The sequence below is a fragment of the Sapajus apella genome, unplaced genomic scaffold (assembly GCF_009761245.1).
Source record: "Sapajus apella isolate SASKATOON/1434 unplaced genomic scaffold, GSC_monkey_1.0 scaffold13, whole genome shotgun sequence".
NCBI classification, from domain to species: domain Eukaryota; kingdom Metazoa; phylum Chordata; class Mammalia; order Primates; family Cebidae; genus Sapajus; species Sapajus apella.
In genome coordinates, this window is record NW_022436953.1 from 34,144,032 (window position 1) to 34,165,460 (window position 21,429).

The window sequence follows — 21,429 nt, forward strand, 5'->3', positions numbered from 1 at the left end:
ACCTCCCTCCCTCCCTCCAGCCCCGTCCACTCCCACCCTGAACCTCCAGCCAGCCCCGCATACTCTCATCCTCAACCTCATCCCTCATGTACACAGGCCACCTTCTTCCTTCACTCAGTGAAGACATGACGATCACCCACCACACACTGTGCGGTCCCATGGCCTGAGGCCCAGTCATGGCCCCAGTTCTCAGTACATTCATCCTATAAAACTCCACCCTGGTCCCTGTATCTGCCTAGCGGGCATCATGGCCATGGTGTCCAAGGGGAACAGTGGCCTTGATAACAAGGGAGGCCTGAGGGAGCCTGAAGAGCAGCCGGGGGCCCGGGGCCTCCCCTATGGCCTGCACCTTGGTTCACAGTAAAGCAGGGAGTCACTTTCACAACAGCCACTGCTTCTGAAAGCCCTTTGTTTAACGCCCAGACGCCATCCAGGCTCTGGATCCGGGCCTTGGCAGGAAATGACAGAGCTGTGAGAATGACAGGAAGTCCTCCATGTCCCCAGCACGGAGGCCACATTCATTAGGAACTTGAGAGAGGTCAAGTCACAAAGCAAACCAGTCTGATCTCTCTCTCTCTGCTCTCCTTGGCTCTAAGGGCCACACTCCAGCTGCTGGCCACACCTGGTGCCCAATACCTTCCCGTAGCCTTGCGTCTCCCACACAGGCCAACAGCTTCTTCCCTCGATGCCCTAGACTCTCTGCCTTGGCCTGTGTCTGGCTGGAGGGCCATCTTGGCCTAGTTCGGGGCAGGCAGGAACACGGGGAATGAGAGCCCCATGCTGCCCTCACATGCATGCAGCTGGGAGTGAGTGAAAAAAGGATGGCTTTGCTCCTTGAATGAGACGCTCTGAAAATGCACTAGGCTTTCTGCCCAAGTCCCCGGCAGAGCTGAGCCCCTGGTGCCATGGGTGTCCCACCCGGCAGAGCTGAGCCCCCGGTGCCATGGGTGTCCCACCCAGCAGAGCTGAGCCCCTGGTGGCAGTGTCGCACCTGGCAGAGCTGAGCCCCCGGTGCCATGGGTGCCCCGCCCAGCAGAGATGAGCCCCTGGTGCCAGTGTCACGCCTGGCAGAGGTTTCTTCAGCTCCCATCACAGTCCCCTCAACCCGTGCTCACATCCAGTCTTTGTCTCAGAGTTGACTTCTGGGGTGCCCAGCCCTCCAGGTCATGCCCATCCTGGAATGATGCCCCAGGCCAGCCCTCAGCAGGACCGGCCACCCCACCCCAGGGAGAGGCAGAATCAGGTGGAGCTGACCTGGAGCCCAGAGGCCATGGCTCTGACCTGGGGCACTAAGTCCTTCTAAGGGAGGAGGTTCCCTCCCGTGCTCACTTGTAAACACTCAGAACCCAGCCTAATGCTGGGAATCCAGCAGGGACTCCACGAAAGCGGGGCGGCAGACCCACTCATCAAGTGGGGGATGGGACAAAATGATTTATTTACAAAAGCTCAGGCTTACTCTTCGCAGCCTGCTAGAGTCCATTGTCCTAAGCAAATACACGCAGTGGCTCCTGCCTTCTTTGCAGATGCAGTATCACTACCGAGGAAAGAAAACTAAGGGAACAGAGCAAGCTCTGGAAAGCCAGCCCACTACCCCAGCGTGAGGACTTCCACGGCCTGACAGTGGCTCCACCCGGCTCCCCGGTGGCGGTTTAAAGCAGCGTCCCTGAGTCTCTGGAGGACAGTGTCTATCTCCAGCCCTGGCAAACACACGCTGGGGTCTTCTCAGCACAGCAGCACATTGCTTTTTTTTGTGTGTGGTTATTATAAATTTGATTCTTTTTTGAAAGCCTCAGAAGTAAGCTTTCTTTCTACTTGTGCAAACTTTCAAACTATATATCACCATGACATCTGAAATCATGCAGCCACTCTCCCCCTCCTGGATCTACCTGGCCGGGAGCTCCACGGGTATAATGGCCACACGCGCCAGCTCACACATTACTGGTTTGCTTAACATGAGCAGCCGAGGCTGTGTCCCCTCCTTTTCAAATCATTGCAGGAAAGCAAAAGCATTCAGCCGGGCAAATCAGAACCTGGGGAGAGAAGGCAGCACTCTCTGCATGTGCACGGAATAATTCAAACACTGGTCTCCTTCCAGCAAAGAAAGCTCTGCTCCCAAAAGGAGTACACACCTGTGCCAGCATTCAGAGAGAACACAGGAATAGACACTGTTCAGGGCAGCCAGGGACACTTGGGGGAGTGTAGCGGCACGAGCTGAGACACAGGGTTGCCAACGAGGTAGCACAGACCAGGCAGGAGCCCTGCCCAACCACAGAAAGCCGCATGCCGCGTGCACGCCTGAGGCAGACTGGCAGAGCCCACCTTGCTCCCATGCAGATCCTCCCAGAGACGTCCACGGAGACCCACCAGACGCCGTGACTGCACGGGGTTTCTGCAAGTGGTCTGGAGGTTCATAATTTAAAAGAAGTAAAATGAAATTGCAAGGACTTTGTGTGAGATGTGACCTCACAGACACAGGCTAATCTCACTCACACACCGAGTGGGGGCCTTTGAAAGGCTTGCAGGTGTTCACTGGAGGTGGAGGGATTGTGGTCCATTCTTGTTTTCTTATTTATGCTCCCCCAAATCTTTCCTCAGGGTTCTAAGTGAGTGCTCATCAGACCCTCCACCGGGAAAGGTGGCTGGTATATCCTAGCTAGGGAATCTCATTCCAAGAACCCAGGGAATTCCGAGCAGATGCACGTGGGGTGTGAACGGAGTCCTGGCCATCACTCATCACCTGCTGAGGTGTGAATGGAGCCAGTCTTGAGCTGTGGCAGGGAAGGGACACTGAACTGGTGGAAAGCAGCTCTTGCCCGGGGCCGACCCTAAAGCACCCTCTTCACCTCTCTTCTCCCCAGCCCAGGAGCCTAGTGCCCTGTGTTAGAAATAGATGCTCGGTGCCTCAAAGAAAAATTAGCACTGAGACAAAAGATCTTTCAGCAATGCAATTTTTACTTCCCGGACTGCAGGTAGGGGACACTCACTATGAGAACTATTTTACCTTCCCAAACAGAGACTCTTTCCTGTTAAACACTGACTTTCTGTTCCTCTAACCCCATCCCTGGTGACAACCCTTCTACCTAACTCTATGAATCCAATGGGGGACATCAGATAAGTGGAATCCTACATGCTTGTTTCACTGACCATCATGTCCTGAAGGTTCATCCATGCTGCAGGTGCCAGCACTTCCTGCTTTTTTATGGCTGAATAATATTCCACTGTATAGATATGCCACATTTTCTTCATCTATGCACCCATCAATGGACGCTTGGATTACTTCCACCATTTGTGTAATAATGAATAATGCTGCTATGAACATGGGTGTGCAGATACCTGTTTGAGACCCCCATTTCAACTGCTGAATCACATGGTCATCCCACATGTAACTGTCTGAGGACCTGCCGCAGTTTTCCACAGCTGGAGCTACTCTGAAGCGCCCATGTTGTTTTAGGGATGTTTGCTCAAAGCAACTCCCACGTGGCCTCTAGAAGTTTAAGCACGGAGAGCAAAATGTCAGCTCTCTCCCACCCAGACCCCTGGACGAACACGGGGCTGCATGCTCCTGAACACAGGCCATCCTCCCCTAGGATGTGGATCTCGTTCAAATAGACCAAAAGGGGTCTATTTGTGTGCTGGGACTGGAAGATTCTCCAGGGTGAGCTGCAGACCAGCCGTCTCCAATGTGCATCCATCAGGGACCGCTCCTCCACCAAGTCCTGAACCACGTGTCACTCTCGCCGCGTCTGACTGCCACCCATCCTGGATACTGTTTCCAACAGTGCTGTTACCACAAATTAAGTGAAGTGGCCTGGCTCAGGAAGCAACTGCTCTTCCCGCCGCAGTGAGTACGCTCTGACAATGGCCCGTCTGTGGCTACAGCAACACGGTCTGCACAGCAACCTTCCGCCCTGCACAGCAACCTTCTGCCCTGCATGATGCTTTCATTAAAGCAGCCATGGGTAGCTCCTTTCTGCCCCATCTGTCTGCAGACCAACTACTCCCCACATTCCCTCCAGGGGCGCTTCTAAAGCTGGCCCCTGCTTGAAGACCACAGGGACCGCCAGGGATGGCAGCACGCACCGCCATGTGCCCGAGTGAGGCCCTGGCGCCTTCCCTGCTGGGCCGGTCACACCCTCTCCCTGAGGGTCCTCAGCACAGCAGGTATATCCAGCCTCTCACAGGCTCTCAGGCTGTGCGCGCCAGGCTGGCACAGCTGAAGTTCTCCCACGTCCCTTCAGCACCAGGGGCCCAGCCACTATCGCAGCCACTGGGTTACTGATTTTAGCACAGTGGCTCTATAGACGGACAGGAATTAAGGCTGGTGGCTGGGATTCACAATGGTACAGAAGAAAGAATTCCTGGGAAAGTCCTTTGAAAAGGATTGCTAAGTTTCAGCCTCACTCTGCCCCTTCCTTGTACTGGGATTTAGGTAAACTGGCCTTCGACCCTGCCTCCTAGCTTTAAGTGATGGAATCGGCTGCCCAGGGGATCACAGGCCTTTCAGCTTGAAGGTTTTGGATTCTGGGAAATTTCAGTCCCTAAAGATTGTGGCGAGTGGGGTGTGATCACCTCACTCTCTGCCTGAGCTTCCCCATTAGAGACTCCGGCTAATGTCGAGCTGACCAGCATGTTGAGGGCGGGTGATTGGTGCTTGCCTTGCTGAAGGCTTCCTGGCGATGTTTGTCTGTGTGTTGGGATTGGGCTGGGTGGGTGCGGGGTGAACATCTGCAAAGTAGGGGAGCCATCTCTGCACTGTCTCATAGAGAAGACAGAGAACTGTCCACCAACACCCCAGAGCAAGGTGAGGAGGGTCCTGACCACAGGGCACAGGTGGGACTGCATGCTATTCATTCAGCAAAGAGTCAATGAGAGGTCACTTTGTCCAACGAATTGCTCTTGGCACCAGGGCCTCGGTGGTAAATAGATATGGGAGAACCCTGCCCCTGAGGGTTGACATGCCAGTGGGGGAGAGAAAATAGGCCAGAAGCGGACACCAAAGAGAACTGCAGGCGATGATAAACGCTAAAAAGCAAACACAACGGTGAGGAGAAGGAGTTCGTTCCAGGGGGCACCTCAGGACGGGAGGACTCGGTCAGGCCAAGTGCTGGAGCTGAGGCCTGACGGCGGAGGCCAGCAGGCGCAGCACCAGATGGGGGAAGGTGTCCTGGCAGAGGGCCCGGCAATTCGAAGAGCCCAGGGCAGCCCTGGCCTCATGGATCAGGGAGCCACCGGCCGGCCGGTGTGGCTGAGGCCATGGGGACAAATGGAGGGCTGCTCAGGAAGCACGGGTGCAGGCAGGGCCGCACAGAGAGTGACCCCAGACTCCAGAGGAGCTGGGATTTGTTCTAAGCTCCGTGGGAGGCAATCACTGGATTTTTGTTAAGTTGTAGTTATTTATTTATTTTTATTTACTTATTTATTTTTAGAGATGGGGTCTCGCTATGTTGCCCAGGCTTGACTCTGACTGCCAGGCTCAAGAGATCCTCCAGCTGCAGCCTCCCAGGTAGCTGGAACTACAGGTGTGCCACTGCACCTGGCTCCTGGGGGTTGCAAGCAGGGGAGGTTTGCTCTGACAAGGGTCCTTAAGAAGTGAATTCCAGCTCCTCTGCAGAAAACAGGGCGGAGTGGAAGCAGAAGCAGTCGCGAGCACCTGGCTCCATAGGCCTTGTTGGTTTGGACCCGGCAGGTGGGCGAAGAGAGGCGGAGGCACTGTGGACTCGGCGTCGGCTGGGAGGAGGATGGCAATGCCGGGGGCTGGGTAGGAGGCATCAGGCAAAAGGAGGTGTCAGGACAGCCTCTGGAGTGAGGCGTGAACTCCTGGGCAGACCCCGGCCAAGTACTGAACTGTAGAGTCTTTGTGGCAAGGGGTGAAGAAGGTTTACTTGAAAGACCAGAGGAGAATCAAGTGTTTTTCTTCTGATTTCCATAAACAGAAGCATGGGTTGGGGCATCTGTGCTTCCTTATAAAGAGGTGAGGCTTGAGGGGCACACTGGGAAGTGGAGGAGGTTGCGTCCATCAACCTGGAGCTCCAGTGGGAGCAGAGGCTGAGCTGGAGGCAGGCCTCATTCTTATCCATGGAGCACTGGGGGGGAAGCGCCAGGCTGGAAGGTTCTGTGCAGATGCCCCAGGTGGCACCAGCAGGTGTGACACCTGAGAGGATGCTGCTTCCAGCAGGAAGGAGGGGACAACTGAGTCTGACCTTTCAGGTGGCAGGATAAGTCCCCCATCGGCAGAGGGGACAAGGCATTACATGACTTCATACAAACAAATGCTGCACAAAAGGGAGTGTGACAGCACCAGCACTGCACATGCCGGCAGGGACGACCTTACAGAATGCACGTGTCTCAGCGAAAAGGCTGAGAATAATCCACACACTGTGTTAACATTTATGTGAAATTAAAAAAACATATACTAAAATATGCAATATGTTGTCTAGAGATATGCATGTGGTAAACATATTTTTAAAAAACAGCAAAGGAATAATTGGCACATCTTCAGGGGACTAGTCACCTGCAGGGTGAGCGGGAGGTGAGGCCGGGGGCAGGGCCTGGGGGACTGGACACATGGAGTTTCTCAGGCTCAGAGGGAGGTGCTGGGTGTCCGTTGTACCAACATTCTCTCCAGTGGACATGGCCTTGTACATGCTGTGGTGTACGTGATCTATTTCCATACTTTCTCTTCAAAGAGAGGGTGAATTGGAGCCAACAGCGGAGATGGCTGAGGTAAAGTCAAGGTGTTTCTCAGGGACGGCAGCAGGGAACGGAGCGACTCAGAAAGAACACGAGGTCCCAGGAGCATCGTTTTCTAGACGGTTGAACCAGACTTTGCTCCTAGGAGTGAGTCCCTGTGGAAGCAGCTCTGCCCTGTGGAGCCCAACAACGGGGCCTCCACTCAGGAAAGTCCGCACCTGCCACGCCTCCGTGTGACAGCGCCAGCTCAGAGACTTGCAGCTGCATTCTCAAGAAGAATTCACTTATCATGGGCAACAAAGTACGCAAAGGGGTTCTGTCGCTTTGTGTAAATCCAGTAAGTTTTCCACTAAAGGCAACGCAATCCCTCCGTTAGAAATGAACACGTCTTTCCCGGACCAGCCCGATGGGTTTCAGGAATCTTGAGGTGTACGCAATTATGCCGCTACGGTATTTTTGTCTCTGAACATCTTTAAAATGTTAATATGTATTATGACATTTTTGATGATAGTGGAGGAGGAAACAGTTCCTGGATGATTTAAAAAAAGACCTTATTCCCAAATGTCTGCATGGCTGTGGTTACAGAAGCTGTTTTAGCATCTGCAGCTTTTGCTAGTGAGGAAAGCCGACAGCCACACGAAAGGCTGCCCGGTAGAATTCCGGCGTGGAGACTTTCTGACTGTTACGTAGCTTGGCCGGTAAGTTACTGAAAGAACAAAAACGCAGTCACTTCCCAGCTGTTCTGCGGAGGGACAAAACATTAAATTTATGCCATTAAATAGCTCCTGAAGCAAAGAACAGGTGGCAAATGGCTTCCCAGGCAGACGGCCCTTTCATATCTGTGCGCGGTAGTTTCCTGCTCTACCAGAGACCGAAAGTCCTCACTCATGTTTCGCTCCTCTCACCTGACACTTCAGTCATGGTGGGCCGAGTTTTATAAAGAAATACCATCTTTCTTAGGAGAAGAATCACTCTGGCCGGGTGCAGTGCCTCCCGCCTGTAATCCCAGCACTTGGGGAGGCCGAGGCGGGCAGATCACTTGAGGTTAGGAGTTCAAGACCAGCCTGGCCAACAGGGTGAAACCCCACCTCTACTAAAAATACAAAAAATTAGCCAGGCGTGGTGGCTCACACCTGTAATCCCAGCTACTAGGGAGGCTGAGGCAGGAGAAAGGCTTAGACTCGGGGGACAGAGGTTACAGGGAGCCAAGAGCACACCACTGCACTCCAGCCTGGGTGACAGCAAGACTCCGTCTCAAAGGAAAAGGAAGTTCTGTGAGTGAGTGGAGCAGGAGCAGGCTGTGCCTGGCCAGTCAACGCGCCGCAGGGAGCGGGTCCCTGGAGTCAGGGGAACTGCTGTGTTGGGTGCGGGCAGAGCAAGGATACAAAGACACAGCCCCTGCTGGTGACCTGCTGCCTGGCAGGGGCCAGCCTGGTAAACACACCCCTGGGAAGCGGAGACCGGGGGATACCCCATCCCATGGGAGGGCAGCAGGGACCAGCCGTGCCACCCATGCCGTCACCACTCTGAAAAAGAAGCCCGGTCCATGGCTGAATCTGGAGCTGGTCACAGGGCTCTCTAAGTGTGATGTGGCATCTTACTTAAGCTGAATCTCCTGCAAGGAACCTAATTCCGTGCAGTCTTTATGACTGTGGGTTCTTTCCAACACAGAGCCCACTTCCTTCAGGGTCCGGCTACTGGCACATGACCTCTCCCAGATGAGCTCACCGCGCCCCCAGATAGCTTTTCGGGGTGCCGTAAGTGGAGTTCTAGTAATACAAACCCAGCCTTCTCCACAGAGCCAGTACCTACACTTTGGTCCAGACAATTCTCCACCACGGGGGCTGCCAGGGGTTGGAGGATTGCGGCATCTTCCCTGGCTTCTCCCCACCAGGCCCCAGGAGCAACCCTCATGTCACGACAACCAAAAAGCACGGACAGTCACACTGCCAGACGTCCTCTGGGCTGCAGAGTCGCCTCCAGTTGGGGACTGTGAAGCTAAGCGACGAGGAGGTCGGAGGTTACTGACCTTCCTATCAAAGCCAAGGATGTGAGCGAAACAGTCAAGTTCATTTACATAAAGTGGGAGTCATCTTCCAAATAAAAACAGGATTCTTCTTCTGCAGATAAATGAAACATCACATCCTTCTATAACATCGTTTGGATGTAAAGCAAACTTTGGAGTGAGCTGCGTCCTTGAGTCCATCGGCACCTGCTTCGCACTGATGTCCTTCTGTTTCCGCTCCCCAAGGTGGGGGCCACTCCCTCCATGGGATGGCTCATCCTCGTCCTGCCCCTGCCCAGTTCATCTATTTTATGGGTTGTCAGAAATGTCCTAGGGGGCTGCCTAGGCGTTGGCTGAGACTGCCCATCAGAAGAGCCCACGCCTTGCTCCCCCTCATTCTGTGGGGCTCTTGTGAGGTGTTAGAAAACAGCCCGAACGGCCCTGAGAGGCCAGCTCTCTATCCCTCAATCTCCGTGAAGTCTTGGTTTTCAGAAAGTACCCCAGGGAAATGTTAGGATGGTTTTCTTTGTGGGCACAGCGGCCTCGCTCACGCATCCAGAGGAGGCCGCCAGGACAGCACCACCAGGCACCCCGCCTCCCGACGGAGCCCTCACCAGGGGTGCCTCTGGCAGTACCGCACCCACCTGTGAGGCCCGGGACTGGCCACGCTGCTCACAGCCCAGACCTGCTCATCACCGGTCCAGACCCCGCCTCCTGATGGCACTTCAACTTCGACCTGCACCTGTGGGGCAGGGTTTCCAGGTCGGGTGGGTCAATGCCAGCCCGGGGAAGGCAATTTCAGGAGCTGCCTCTGAGTAACACCCTTTCATCTTTCTGCCAGCCCATTTCTCCAGTCGTCTACAGGACAGATAACGGCGCTTCCTGTCTCATTCTAACTGAGTGGGCATCATAGCAAATTTGATTGTGGAAACGTATAAAAGCATGCATGCTTAATTGTTATGTCATGTCATAAATCATGTAAGAGGTACGGGAAGTGCAGCTGCCCCTGATGTACACGGCTTTTGGCCCTAAGATTAATTTTCTCTGAAAACAGTGAGTTACCCTTAATACGTGTCAATGGACTGGTAGGTTTAACCAAATTCTTGACACAGCCGTAATTTATGTCCCACACCGAGACTATCCATGTGTTTTATTTATTTCCCCCATCACACCCTAGATGCACGTTCGCTGACATGCTGAAACAGAAATACGATTTTGATCTTGAGAATACAATATCCTGCTTATCAACTAATTCACCAAGCCAACACGGAAACAGCCAACGCCAAAGGTCCGTGGTTGAAAAGGCCCGTGTTAGATTTACCAGCAACCAAGTCCACAGACTGTACACACTCCAGAAACTGGAAAGCAGTGGAACGAGGCATTTGTCTTCTTCCATAAACTCGTACGTATATATTTATGTGTGTGCGTGTGTCTACGCAGTCTAGTGATACATTTCCTGCCACTGATAATCTAGCAATTAATGATAGTAATGCAATCTTCCACGGAATTCTCTTCAAGTTTACCAACTCACATGAAAAACTAAAACCAAAATAAGAGAGTAAATCCTGAGCTCCTGAATCCCGAGAGTTGGCACTGCCAGTCCAAATTAATGGAGCTGTTGTTGCTGAGTTTGGAAAAGCAGGCATTTCACAAAGATGCCTGGGCCCCAATGCGTGCAGGGTACACTCAGTGGACAGACACTTGTGCCTGTGAACACGTAGGGACAGCAGAGCTGCACATGGGGCCTGGGGCCTCCCATCTACTCCAAGTGCCTCATCAATGCATCTTATACTTCTCAGGACACCAGGACGGCCACCCTCCCAGCCCCTGCCCTGAGGACTTCTCAGAAAGCAAGCACATCCACTACATAGATGAGTTCAGGTGTTTTTGTGTCGGCCCAAGCCTCTGGTATTCCCGGTTGTCACGTCAGTGGGACCCCAGCCCCTGTGTCCCTCACAGGGCCAGAATGCAAACTGGATATGTGGCCTGGGGGGGTCAGCATGCAGCTTGGCTCTGGGCTCACGCACCAGGCTCCACGCCAGCACGCGGCCTCCATGTCCTGCGCAAGAAAATCACAGCGTCCTGGGGCTCTCACACTCCCCGGACACAGGCATGACCCCCTGCGCTCCAGTTAGTAAAGAGAAGTCTCATGTCCTCAAACGGAACCTTTCACTGTGGCTTTACGGCAGGAAGTGCCACGGTGGACTTGACCAGGTGGGTCAGTGGAGTCGGGTGCATTTGCTGGGTCTGAAGTCAAGCAAAGCCCAAACGACCCCAGCCCAATGCTCCCCCTCATCCAGAGCTGGGCTTCATGTCCCACAGCACCTGGGCCCAGGCCAGTGGCATCTAACCAGGAAGCCTTGGTGCACACGTGAAGGCAGCCCTGGGCATTGGGACCGCGCTCTGAGCCTACCTGAGAAGGGGGACGTCCGGAGGGGTAATTTGATGGGTGCCAAGGTCAGGAAGTGGCGGGGCTGCACGCTGGAGGGGGACGGGCCCCGGAGGCTCTCAGGGTCCACGGAGACCATGGCGGCGGCAGCGGCAGCAGTGGCGATGGCGATGGCGGGGCTGCTGGTCAGCTTGAGGCTGTTATGGCAGCCACCTGTGGAAGAGGGACACAGAGGGTCAGCAAGGGGATGCCCAGGGCCGCAGGTGACAGATGCCTATCTCACTACAGCAAGATCTCAGCCCCCAGAAAGCAGGTGAGGGGGGCACTACCCCTCTTTAATGAAGCCCACAGTATGTGCCAGCATCTGCAGAACAAGTGCTTGCGATGAGCTCTCCATCTGTCAAACGCTGACGTGCACCCTGCACACACACAGGGCCATGTGATGCTCAGTGAGCCGCAAGGCTTACATCGCCAGGGGATGATCCAGGACCCAGGTGCCTTACAGAGCAACCACTTGACCCTGGTGCCCGTGTGTTAAGTACCTAATCAGAAATGATCCCAGGACTGCCACAGAAGAGAGCGGGGGTGGTCTGGAAGAAGGGGCAGCTGTGGCCAGGGTGAAGAGAGGTTTCCAGAGTGTACAGGCTCAGCCGGGCCCTGCAGGGAGTGGTGGTCACATGGCCAGCTGCCGCAGGGGAGAAACCCACACCCAGCTCAGCACGGGTCGCTCCTTGAGAAGAGTCAGGCTGCAAGCTTGGAATCCAGAAGCGTCTGAAAGTTTGCTTCTCACTCTGCCTTTTCATTGAAACATTCTTTCTTTTAAAAGACTCCTCAGTTCCCCAAATAAATGTGGTTTCTAAGAAGTATTTTACCGGTGGCATTTTATATGGATGGTGAAAGCTTAGTCTGGCCAGCTCTGGACAGCAATTGGAAATGTGTTTTAACAACCTTCATAGAATTCACCACTGTTGGTCTGGCACATCCTGTCCTGTGTGACCCATCCACATGCCCAGTGCCTTAGGAAACAGGTGCTGAAGGAGGAGCTGGAAATATCAGTGGAAGCTGGGCGGCTGCACGAAGGATGGTGCACCGGGCATGGGATGGTCAGTGGTCAGTACGGTCACATCAAGGAGGATCGTTAGTGCCATGGTGGGTGGCTCATGACCCAGTAAGTACATAAAACAAGTTGAAAATCGTCTACACTCCTACGACATATTGTCATTCAGTCACCCAGTCTTTATTTAGCTGACACGTGCCAAGCACTTTCTAGCTGTAGCTCCTTGGGACAGAGCGGTGAACCAAACACTGGGAAGGCTGGCCTTCAGGGAGGGTTCCTCGGGGGTAGGGAAGGGGCAGGGTGCGCATTCTTCTTGTTGATTTTCTGCACTTTCCAGGCTGGTGGGCACGGTGAGAAAGCAGGGAGGGGGCATCTAGCCTTGGTGCATGGGCCTCAGTTGTGACTGGGGTGGCCAGGGAAGTCCTCCCTGGGAAGCGACAAGTAGGTAAAAGCCTGCATGACGCAAGGCGCCCCACTGACCCCTAGGGAAGGAGCAGGCGTGCGAAGGCCCTGTGGCTGGTGCCTGTGTGGTACCTTCCGGGAGCGGCGAGGAGACCAGCAGGGCTGGGGTGCAGCGCAGAAGGCACAGAATACGGGAGATGAGGAGGTGCGGGGTGGGGGGCAGCCAGGCTTTGCCGGCAGACACAGGACACAGGCGCAGGGTAACTTGGGTTTTACTCTGAGTGGAGCCACGGGAGGGAGCAGAGCCTGCGGAGTCTCGTCTGAATGTCCTCATGCTGCCTGCCTTACTGGAAACAGGCAGGCAGGGGACCGTGTTTGTTTCGGGATGGGCTCAGTGCCACACCTATCGAGTCCCTATTTCAAGGAAAACATCCAGATGAGAGCTAGAGATTTGGAGGCATATAGAAGGTATTCAACACTATGATGTCAGACGTGGTTAAAAAATAGAAGAAAGTCGTGATAATGAACATGTCTAGATGGCAGAATTATGGCTGATTTTTTCTCCTTTTTTTCTGAATTGCCTATGACGGGTGTACGCAGATATTTTAAATTAAATATAATTTGTTATAGAGCAGTTTTAGGTTTACAGAAAAACTGGGTAAAATGTAGAGTTCCCTAACAGACCCGTCCCCAGCCGCCTCGCTGTGAACACGTGGCATCAGCCATGCATTTGTTACAATTCATGAGCTGATGCCGCCACCTTGTTGCTATCTACGTACACGTGCTCACCGGGGCTCTGTGCTGTGCATTCTGTGGGTTTGGACAGAGGCAATGTAGGATCACACAGGGCATTTTCACGGCCCTGAAACTCCCCTGTCCTCCGCCTGTCCACCCCTCCCGCCCCGCAGCCCCTGGCAGCGCTGATCTTTCTACAGCCTCTCTAGCTTTGCCTTTTCCGGAAGGCTGTTCGGTCGGAACCAAATACTATGTAGCCCCTTCAGACTGGCACCTTCCACTTGGCAGTGTCCATTTAAGGTCCCTCCACATCTTCGCAGGACTTGATGGCTCGTTTCTTTCTATTGTTGAATGATACTCCACTTTCAGGAGGTGACGCAGTTTAGAAGCACGATCATTGGAAGTTACGGTAAGAATGTGTTTCATTTTTTAAGAAACTGCCAGGCGGTTTTCCACGGTGGCCGTGCCATGCTGCACCCCTGCCAGCAGTGAACGAGAGTTCCTGCTGCTCCACAGCCTCACTCGCACTTGGCGATGTCAGTGCTCCGGATGTCGGCTGTCGTAAAAGTGTGTCATGGAATCTACTTGTTGCCGTAGACAGATTTGAAGTCGGAAGAAACACTCACTATTCAAAATGTGTCATCTTGATAATAAAACGCTTTAGAAAATTTATAAGACACAGTAACGATGTGGTTAAAAATGTCCCTCCTGACCTCTCCAACAGAACACTGCCCGCCTTCTGTTATATTGCAGTTTTCTGGCCTGGCTGTGTTGGAAACACATCACAATCACAGCAGATCCATCAGTTTTTCATGAGGTGCTGTAAAATGAACACTGCTTTATGGTTAAATGGCCTTCAAAAGTCCCATTCTAAACCACAGCCTTGTACGCCAAAGAAGGGACATGCCACATACATTTGCCATATTCTGTTACTCACCCCTTCATAACAGGTGCTGTTGTGATAGGCAACCACTCATACACAACCCTGCCCGCAGACAGGTCCGCTCCTGCGTTTATCACTCTGCAGGAGACTGCAGGGTCCACACAGTGTCAGCATGTGGGTGTGCGTGCACACTTGCACTATGTAAGCACACCCCACACACACACACCACGTGGTGTGAGGAGGGGATTCTGCATGTTTCGATGCACTGGAGAGCTCTACACAAATGTGCTCACAGCGGCTCCCCTCCCCAGGACCACTGTCTGCACACTGCCTCCCAACAGCTGTTTCCACTGGAGTCTGGCCCCTTGCTTGCCTTGCTGAGTGCACCTCTGCGTGACTGCCAAAGTTAAAGTCCTTTCTGGGAAGCTATTTCCAGTTGACAAAGGAAAAGATGGTATCAGCATGACCTGGGGGAGTTTTCCAAACCCCAGGAACCACTGGAAGCTCCAGAAGGGCAATGGATGAGTGGGAGGGAGGGAGAGAAGGAGAGAGGGTCGGAGGGAGGTCTGCAAACATGCAGAGCCCCTCAGGCCACTGTAACATCTCCCCTGCACCCCCTCCCAGTGCCCGAGTCCTGCCCACCCAGACGCCCTCCCTATCTCAGCCCAGGCTGACCTTCCTGCCAGGGATGCTCCGACTGCCACCCTGAAGCTCCTACCCAGCAGAGAGGGGTCAGCGGCAAGACACTCTGCCCTCACCACTCAGCAGTCCTGCCGGAGCACGGTGCACAGGTGTGGTGATCAGGCCGGAGTTGTGGCCTTCCGGGTCAGGGGTGGCAGAGCTGGGCAAAACCCCCCACCCACAGGAAGGAAAGGTCATACCTACAAGGTGTGATACAGGTGCAAACAGATAAGAAAAGCCGTTCAGGTTGGTACTTAGTACACATATTAGTACCTGAGGAGTTTGGCTCCTGGTTCACAGCCCAAGAGTGATACTTTGGGCTTGAGCTGAAGATAGCACTGGGCGGGTCCCGGGGGCAGCTGCGTCCCCACACCAGGCTCATGCTTAGCCAGGCACGGCAGGCTTGAGGGAGCAGCAGGAAAAGGCTTGGGCCCTGGGGCCACTCACGTCCCCAGCACATCTGCACCCTTGTCCTGGGGACACCTTCATTCTCAGCTCTCATTATCTGAGGCCTTGGGCAGAGGTCCTCCAGGAGCCTGTGCTAAGACCTCCTTGTTGGAGGACTGGGTGAGAGGGTAGAGCCAGCTCCGTGCTCTGACTCAGTTCCCAGGGCATTCCCACTCCAAGTCCTTCCCAGCTCCACGACTTCAGGGCCTGTAAAACTGCAGGTGTCTTTTGTTCCAGGATCCCTGACAGTGGAGGACCCCACGTTTGCGTCTGCGTCTGCGTAGGTCGCTCTGGCTCTAGACTTGTGTGCTCATCAGTAGGGGAAAGAGAACGGGGAGTGGGCACATGCTCCAACTTCAGACTCTCTCCTGTCCCAGCCCAGCGCGAGACCCCGGCTTCGCACCTTTGGTCTTGGGGTGCTGCTTTAATGGCTCCTCTGACGCTCTGCAGCCTAGTTCTGCCTCTCGGCTCACCTGTCGGCCCCTGAGAGAATAAGTGCCCTGCCCAGAGCTTCCCCCAAAGGCCCCGTGTCCACACGAGCTGCCAGACCTCCCAGGGAGGCCAGGGAGCCCCAAAGATCTGTGTGGGTGAGGCTCTCCCTTCCCTCTCCGTGACGTGTTGCTGACCACACAGCAGATGCTATCAACGTGGGCTGTGCTGTGAGCATGTGACCTGAAAACCTCCGTGTGAAATGCGGCGTGTCACCGTGAGATGGGGGGACTGCGACCCTTTTAGAGAAAGGTCTACCGTGGTACACAGTGCTCCCAGCATTGCTGCCGTCATTAAGAAGACAGGACCAAGCTGCACAGTCTCAGTGAGGAGTCACCTAGTAAATGATCTCAATCTCGTTTGAACTGAAGATGGCCTTTAACGATGAGTGAAAAAGTGACTAATGGTGTCTTAAAAGAAATAGATACAAAGCTGAGGGTGGCTTGTACGTGAAAGTGTGAAAATATTTTCATCACCATGTAATGTCGTTGCACAAACTTGTGGGTCAATTAAATAGAAAAATAAGTAAGTAAGCCTTCTTATTGCCTCTTCAAAAACAAAGAAACTTGAAAGTATAGTTCTTAACTGCTCGGAGAGCATATGGTTGCATATGAACATTTTTAATACTGATCCAGTCGCAAAGTCAGCTGAATGCTGTCACTGAAGATAGAAAGTTAATAATCATATCGACAGAATGAGTCACATAATTGGTAGAAGAGATTGAAAGAAGAGGTCCTGGTGTCACTGTAAGCCTTCTGCCTGGCTCCAGCGCTTGTGAAGTGTGAGGACAACCATCAGAACTGAGCACCTGCAAACCTCAGAGACGACGCAGATTCAGTTCCAGACCACGGCAATAAAGCGAATGTTGCCGCAAAGCCAGTCAAGTGAATTGTTTGGTTTTCCAGTGCATACCAAAGCTATGTTTACACTACGCTGTAGTCTGTTGAATTACGTCCAAAAAATGTACATGCCTTAATTTAAAAGTAGTTTATTGCTAAAAAACACTAGAGATCCTCTGAACTTTCAGTGAATTGTAACTGTTTGGCCAGCGGAGGGTCTTGCCTCTATGTTGACGGCTGATGACTGATCCAGGTGGTGGCTGCTGAAGGCTGGCATGGCTGTGGCAATTTCACAAAAGAAGACAAAAGCAAAGTTTGCCACGTTGATTGAATGATCCTCCCAGAAAAGATGTCTCTGCAGCACGCAATGGTGTTTGACAACGTCTTAGCCACAGCAGAACTTCTTTCAAAATCAGAGTCAATCCTCTCAAACCCTGCTGCTGCTTTATCAACTCAGCCTATGAAGTGTTCTAAATCCTTTGTTGTTATTTCAACGTTTACAACATCTTCACCAGGAGTCGCTTCCATCTCAAGAAACCACTTTCTGTGTTCACCCATAAGAAGTAACTCCTTATGTGTTACAGTTTGATTTGTGACTTCAATAATTCATCCCATCTTCAAGCTCCACTTCTAATTCTCGTTCTCTTGCTGTTTCCACCACATCGGCAGTTACTTCCTCCAGAGAAATCTTGAACCCTTTGAAATCATTCATGACGGGTGAAATCAACTTCATCCAGACTCTCATTAATGCTGGTATTTTGACCAGAATTATGAATGTTCTTAATGGTGACTAGAATGGCGAATCCTTTCCAGAAGATGTCCATTTATTTTTCCCAGACCAATCAGAGAAATCACTTTTAATGGCAGTTACAGACTTATAGATATATAAAAACACAAAACATATCTCTTAAATAGTAAGACTTGAAAGTTGAAATGACTCCTTCATTCAGAGGCTGCAGAATGGGTGTTGTGTCAGCAGGCATGAGAACAGCGTTCCTCTCATCCCATCAGAGCTCTATGTGACCAGGTGTGTTGCCAATGAGTAAAAACACTGTAGGATCTTTGGGGTGTTGCTTCTCTAGCTGGAAACCTCTGCGGCTGTGGTACCTTTGCCTGAGTTCTTATTCTGAGTCCAGAAAGAATGAGGAACAGACAAGTGGAGGGTGAGCAAGACAAGGAGGAGCTTTATTAAGTATTAAACAGCTCAGAGGCTCTCAGCAGAAGGGAGGCCCTAGAGTGGGTGGCTCCCTTCCACAAGCAGATCAACCCAATGAGTGTTCAGCTCTCAGCAGAGAGGGTAGCTTCTGTCTGTAGCTGGTCAACTGGACATCTGCAGCTGTCAGCAGAGAGGAGGTCCTGGAGAGGGTAGCTCCTCTCTACAGCTGGTTGCCCCTACATCTGCTGCTCTCTGCAGACGACAACTCCTCTCTGCAGCTGGTCGTCCTGGCATCTCTGTCATCTGCTCTGCTGTGACTGAGTCTAGGGCTTTTGTAGGCCTCAGAGGGGAGGAAGTGCCTGCCAGTTGGACCATGAGTGGCCATGAGTAGGCCTGGAAAAGGCTTCTCACCTGGAGCCCACCCCTTCATGCCCAGGAGCCTATCTGCCTCCTGCCACCACCCATGGGCTCCCAAGACATGGCAGGGAGTGAGGTCAAAGCTATGGCAGAGGCTCCAGGCCTTGGAGCAGGTCCTGCCCAACTGTGCAAGGTGGAGGTGGCACAGTTGGCTTCCTTAGGGACACGGGGCACAGGGGAGGCCTGGCCACCACTGCTGCTCCCACCACTGCTCCTGCTGCCCTGTCTACCTCTGCAGCTCTCAGCAGAGAGGAAGCCCTGGGGAGGGTAGCTGGATGGGGGTCTCCAGGCCCTCACCAGGCCTGTGCTGCTGTCTAGGGCAGGGATGATGTCACTGCAAGTTCCCCCTTGGTCCTGGTGGTCAGGGTGGCCTGGGGCCTCCCATCGCCCAATTCACAACCCTGCCAGGGAGGGTGGCTCTGGGGGCAAATTGCAGGTTCTGGGCCCAGCTGCCAGGAGTGTCAGGCTCAGCAGTGGGAGGAGGCATTTCTGAGCTCGTGGGGGGCAAGGAAGGGGGATTGCAAGGTTCTAATACCACAGGATGCCCTGCTCCACAGCCAGGCTTGGGCAGCTGCAGTGGCCCAGGGAGGGCTGGGCTCCTGCCTGCTCTGTGGAGTGGGAGAGCAGTGCCACTGTGCCACCTGCTGCAGCTGCATCTTGGCAGCAGTCACTCTAGATGGGCCGCCGCTGCCATCTGTAATATTTTGATAGAAATCCTTTTTTTTTTTTTTCTGAGAAGTAGGTCTCAATAATGGGCTTTAAATATTCAGTGAGCCATGCTGTAAACACATGTGCCGTCACCCAGGCTTTGTTCCATTGATAGCACCAGGAAGAGTGGATTTGGCATCATTTTTGAGGGCCTTAGGATTTTTTGAATTGTAAATTAGTCTTGCCTTCAACTTACAGTCACAAGCTGCATTAGCCCTAACCAGAGAGCCATCTGTCCTTTGAAGTTTTGAAGCCCGTCATTGACTTCTCCTCTATAGCTACAAAGGTCCTAGATGGTCTCTTCTTGCTACAGATGACTGTTTCATCTGCATTGCAAATCCCTTGTCTACTGTGGGCTCCTTCGTCAATGCTCGGTCTTCTGGATAAGTAGATGCAGCTTCTCCATCAGCACTTGCTCCTTCACCTTGCAATTTTATGTTATGGAGACAGCTTCTGTCTTTAAACCCCACGCACCAACCTCTGCCAGCTTCAAACTTTTCTTCTGCTGCGTCCTCACCTCTCTCAGCCTTCACAGAGTTGAAGACAGTTAGCGCCTTGCTCTGGATCAGGTTTTGGCTTAACGGAATGTTGTGCCTGGTTTGCTCTTCCATCCAGACCACTAAAACTCTCTCCACAACAGCAATGAGGCCGTTTCCCTTTCTTACCTTTTTGTTGTTGTTCTTCATTGCAGTAGCATTTTTAATTTCCTCCAAAGACTTTTCCTTCGCATTCACGGCTTGGCTAAATGTTTGGTGCATGACACCTAGCTTTCAGCCCGTCTTAGCTTTCAAAACGCCTTCCTCACTCAGCTTAATCATTGCTAGCTGTTGATTTAAAGTGAAACATGCCACTCTTCTTTTCATTTGAATACTTAGTCGCCATTGTAAGGCATTAATTGATATAATTTCTGGTTGTTTGCTTGTTGAGATGGAGTCTCGTTCTGTCACCCAGGCTGTAGTGCAGTGGCATGATCTTGGCTCGCTGCAACCTCTGCCTCCCACAAGCGATTTTCCTGCCTCGGCCTCCCAAGTAGCTGGGATTACAGGGGCCCGCCACCATGCCTGGCTCATTTTTTTATTTTCAGTAGAGGTGGGATTTTGCTATGTTGGCCAGGCTGGTGTCAAACTCCTGACCTCAAGTGATCTCCTACCTCGACCTCCCAAAGTGCTAGGATTATAGGCATGAGCCACCACGCCCAGCCTTAGTTGATCTAATTTCAATATTGTTGTGTCTCAGGGAAAAGGGAGGCCGAAGAAGAGGGAGAAGGATGGGGAATGGCACAGAGGACATTTATCCATTAACTCACCATCTTATATGGGTGCAGTTTATGGCACCCAAAACAATCCCAATAGTAGCATCGAATATCACTGATCACAGATCACCAGAACAGACACAGTAATAATAAAAACTCTGAAATACTGTGAGAGTTCCCAGAATGTAACAGAGATACCAAGTGAGCACACGCTGTTGGGAAAATGTCACCCATAGACGTTCCACACAGGATTGCCACAAGCTTTCAGCTTGTAAAAACACAATAGCAAGGCAGAAGAAAGGGAAGTACAATAAAGCGAGGTGTGCCTGCACCTGCTGGGCATGCCAAGCCTCGCACCACGCCCGCAGCCACAGAGAGCACACAGAGCACAGCAGCCCCACGTGCACACCATAATCGCAAGAGGAGCGCACTTCGGGAGGAGGACACGGCCCGTTTACTGATAAGCGTGGAGCGGTAACACACGCGGAGCGCAGTATTGGGAAGAAGACGTGTGGCTTGCTTGGTGTTTTCCTTCCCACGTCCTTCTCTGCACCCCATAGTCAGGCATTTATGGAGCCAGATGACACCTGGTTCTGGGACTGGAAAGATGATACAATGTGAGAGGCCCAAGCACGCAGAAGAGCGCCTTCCGGTAGGAGCTGCCTGAGGACACAGCCAGGCAGGGCGCGAAGCCAGCCAGAGCCCTGGAACGCCAGCTGATCTCCTCGGAGACGCCTCCTGAGCTGAGTTTGAAGAGCAGCAGGCACTCAATGCACTGCGTGGACTGATAAATACCGTGACTCGATGTCCCCAAAGGACAGCAGAGAATCCAATAGTTGAGTAAATAAACAGGGAGATAAGACAGGTCCAGCCAAAGAAAACTGCTAAGCCAGCTCAGAGATAAGCCAGGAATGCTATCCCATAAGGATGGCTTATAAAAGTCAATATTTTAAGCAAAACAGTAATTAACCATGTGCTTCCCTTGAGGACAGGTTGAGGAGAGGGTGCGGAGCCAAAGCTCCAGAAAACCCGCGTGTGCTGGACGCCGGCCCCTCGCAGCTGCTGCCGCTGCTGCTGTTTGTGTCGTTATCGAAGCTCCTACCTTCTTCTCTGATTGCCCCTGCGTGCAGTGGAAGAAATCAGGCTTGGTGAGGGCCACAGGACTGCACAAAGGCCTGCGGCCCTGATGGTGCGGCCCTTCCGGTTCCAGTGTCTCTGGTCTGAGTCCCGTCCTGCAGGGCTGAGGCCATGCCCCTCCACACGCTGGCTGAAGTCATGC

The 21,429-nt window shown here is 52.8% G+C and overlaps 1 protein-coding gene across 1 annotated transcript in view; it reads right to left on the reverse strand.

Moving 5' to 3' along the window:
* TCERG1L (transcription elongation regulator 1 like) overlaps window positions 1–21,429 on the reverse strand; it is a 206,868-nt gene that overhangs the window by 148,415 nt on the left and 37,024 nt on the right. Inside the window, exon 4 of the mRNA XM_032282028.1 lies at window positions 11,109–11,297. Within this exon, the coding sequence (XP_032137919.1) occupies window positions 11,109–11,297 (189 nt within the window). The remainder of the gene's footprint in view (window positions 1–11,108; window positions 11,298–21,429) is intronic.